The 3,354-nt window shown below is 43.4% G+C and overlaps 1 protein-coding gene across 1 annotated transcript; it reads left to right on the plus strand.

Annotated features, from left to right (window-relative positions):
- Nucleotides 1–1,685: 1,685 nt before the first annotated feature.
- On the plus strand, nt 1,686–3,153 carry LOC117940883 (ribonuclease P protein subunit p30-like; the record flags this gene model as incomplete). Its single annotated transcript, XM_034866004.1, has 4 exons — nt 1,686–1,858; nt 2,698–2,756; nt 2,849–2,905; nt 3,020–3,153. Coding segments are annotated over exons 1-4 (332 nt in total), but the record flags the coding sequence as incomplete, so codon positions are not given.
- Nucleotides 3,154–3,354: the final 201 nt, after the last annotated feature.

A 3,354-nucleotide genomic window follows, 5' to 3' on the forward strand; every position in this document is an offset into this window, starting at 1 on the left:
ACCTGTGGTTCTGTGTCCTAGGGGACCTGTACCTGTGGTTCTGTGTCCTAGGGGACCTGTACCTGTGGTTCTGTGTCCCTGGGGTCTGAGGCCCCCCCCCTCGGTGCGGTGCAGCAGCGGGGACAGCCGGTGGAACAAGAACACCTGGCCGGTCTGCAGCGCTGTCGCGCACGCGTCATCGTCCCTCTTCAGCCGGTCCACGAACCTGGATCAGCACCACGCGCCCACGTTGGTCCAGACACAATATGTATGAATAATAATAATAATAATAATAATAATAATAATAATAATAATAATAATAATGATGATGTAATGTGTACACACAGTCTATGTATGTGTAGTTAGCGGTCATTTAACAACACAGATCCGGATTTAACGAGTTACTGAACCTCATCCTGGAGACAAAGCTGGAGCAGCAGCGGGTCAGCGGGACCAGGATCCTCATGGCTCTCAACATGGCCGCCACTGTTAGCCTAGCTTAGCACCAAGACTGGAGGCAGAGGGAAACTGTTAGCCTAGCTTAGCACAAAGACTGGAGGCAGAGGACACTGTTAGCCTAGCTTAGCTCTAAGACTGGAGGCAGAAAACACTGGTAGCTTAGGTTAGCATGGAGGCAGAGGACACTGTTAGCCTAGCTTAGCACAAAGACTGGAGGCAGAGGACACTGGTAGCCTAGCTTAGCTCTAAGACTGGAGGCAGAGGACACTGGTAGCCTAGCTTAGCACAAAGACTGGTGGCAGAGGACACTTGGTCACATGATAATGAGTTTATGTGGAGAGACGCCATCGACGAATCCCCTTAAAAAATCTGGCACTTTAGACGTTGCTTGTTTCCCATGATATTTGTTTATAATTATAATATAATTAAAGATGATTATCTGACTCAACAGGTTCCAACGGTCAGTTCGGCGCACATTTAATCAAACAAGCTGCTCTTATTTTGACAGAAATACAACATATCCTCTCCCAGTTCATAGCCGCTTCCTCCGTGACACGCCGAGGTATTGGCGGAGTGTGTTAGTTTGAAACCCTAATACAGGTTTAACCTGAGCTTTCTGGAGACCGGATGTACGCTGACATCACAGCAGAGCGTCTGCATTACTAACATTTTACAAATTACCGTGTCTAAACGAAAATATATCTGCTTTAGGGTCGTTTCTTTCAGGCGGTTGAAACCAGACTCCGTTCACAAATCGGTCTATTTAAAGTTTCCCTTGTTATCGGTGAAAAAAAATGTATTAAATAACTTAACTAATCGGATCATTCACACAATTAATATTCATTAGAGAATTCGGATACACACAAACAGCATTTTAGTTAAATAAACCTCGACATAAATCAAAGAATCCTGCTAGCCAGAAACACACTAAGCCATTATTACACCAGACTCCGGTTACAACGAATCATAAAGGAGCCAAAAAGCTCAAAGAAGGGTACATGTGTACTGTGTTATGTGTTTTAAATACATAACTGTGTGTACTGTACAGTAGAAGTGTGTATGTGTGTAGTCAGATACCTGCAGCGGCTTCTCTTCTTCAAGCGGATGTTCCCCCCCCAACACAACTTTAATGAAATGTACATAGTTTTTAGACACGTACTCAAAGTAATGATCCAGAGAAACAACATAACATATGTGAGAGTGTGTTTGGGTCAGTGTGGTAATTATATTATATAATATAGATTTTGCGATATTTTGATACATCTCGCGTAACTTCCGGCAGGAAACTCAAACTCTCGTGGCGGAGATAGCGGCGGGTTGCAGCTAGCCGGCAGCATCATGTCTGTGTTTATGGATTTAAATGTGACCTACACGGCGGATAAGAACCAGCTGCAGAGTCTGATAGAGACAGCAGCTCACCGTGAGTCTCTTCTGTCCAGTTTACCTCTAAAAACACCAGTTTAACAGCCGGAGACCTGATGCTAACACGGCTAGCTAACGTTAGCTCGGAGTTTCATGGCTCTGTTGCCTGTGTGTAATCGATACTACACATCCAGGTGTTACTTCTTTAACCAGCTGGTTAAACATATGTGGATCAGTGTGTGACTTATTCATTCAATAAAGGCACTTTACCAGCTCATAAACCTCGCAACAAATTTAGCACCAAACTCTGTTTAAAAAACGGTCATTTTTAAAGTTTCTTTGCTTTCTGATTTAACGACAGACCGTCCAAAACTGGATGAAACACGGTTAATTTGTCAGCCAAGCCCCAGTTTAACTACGATTACTTACTTAATTACTCACTATATAGTTATTAATTAGTTAAGTTATATATCTGTTTTGAGGGTCTGTGGTTTCTGCCTTAAAACAGACAGTAAACCATGGCACCAGACTCCGTTCGGAAATCTCCATATTTAAGGCTTCCCTTGTTAATGGTGAGGATATAATGGAAATAGAATATAATGAAACGCATTATTAAAACAAATAAGAGCCAGGGGGAAATCCGGCACCTCAAATAAACCAAAAAACAACCAATAAATCCCGAATTCATCCAGTAAGCCTAATATGTTGGTGAATGCGCACTCGATTGAGAAAGCTTTCATTTATTGTCTTTTGTTGTATTAAACCCTGATTAACTAATGGATTGATTTATGACTAAGTCACGAGGGTCCATATGTTCTGGTGTGCCCCGGATGTGCCTCGTGCAGAGAGACTACTCCCTACTATACCAGACTAGTAGTTTGTGTTTTCTTCCTGCAGTCGGATTCTCTACCGTCGCCATCAACTACGTGTTTGAACCAACAGCCAAAAAGAAACAGGTGAGTTTTTATTACTATTATTATTGTTATTATTATATATTCAGTCTTTGTGGCTTTTATTTTGTAGCAATCTGTTTACTTCCTGTTTGCAGGAGATTCCCACCCCGACGCCGATCAGCGAGCTGATGGAGCAGCTGCCCCTCGTACAGGTGGGTACATAGTTTACCCCCCCATGTTAAAATACAGGGGGCATAAGTATACCCCCCCTATGACGTCACTATGAGGGGGAGTCGTTGTGTTTAATGATGGTCCGTGTCCGTCAGGGTCGCTCCCGGCCAATCAGAGTGCTCAACAGACTGACCATTGTGATGTCAGACGCCAGTCACTTTGTGAGTGTTGATTTTATTTTGAAATGTTTCACTTCTGCTGCTTTAAAGAAGACTTACATTATAAATGTGTGTGTGTGTGTGTGTGTGTGTGTGTGTGTGTGTGTCTGTGTGTTTCTGTGTGTGTCTCTGTGTGTGTCTCTCTCTCTCTCTCTCTCTGTGTGTGTGTGTGTGTGTCTCTCTCTGTGTGTGTCTTTCTCTCTCTCTCTCTCTCTCTCTCTCTCTCTCTGTGTGTGTGTGTGTGTGTGTGTGTGTCTCTCTCTCTGTGTGTG

The sequence above is a fragment of the Etheostoma cragini genome, unplaced genomic scaffold (genome assembly GCF_013103735.1).
Source record: "Etheostoma cragini isolate CJK2018 unplaced genomic scaffold, CSU_Ecrag_1.0 ScbMSFa_3632, whole genome shotgun sequence".
In the NCBI taxonomy this organism is placed as follows: domain Eukaryota; kingdom Metazoa; phylum Chordata; class Actinopteri; order Perciformes; family Percidae; genus Etheostoma; species Etheostoma cragini.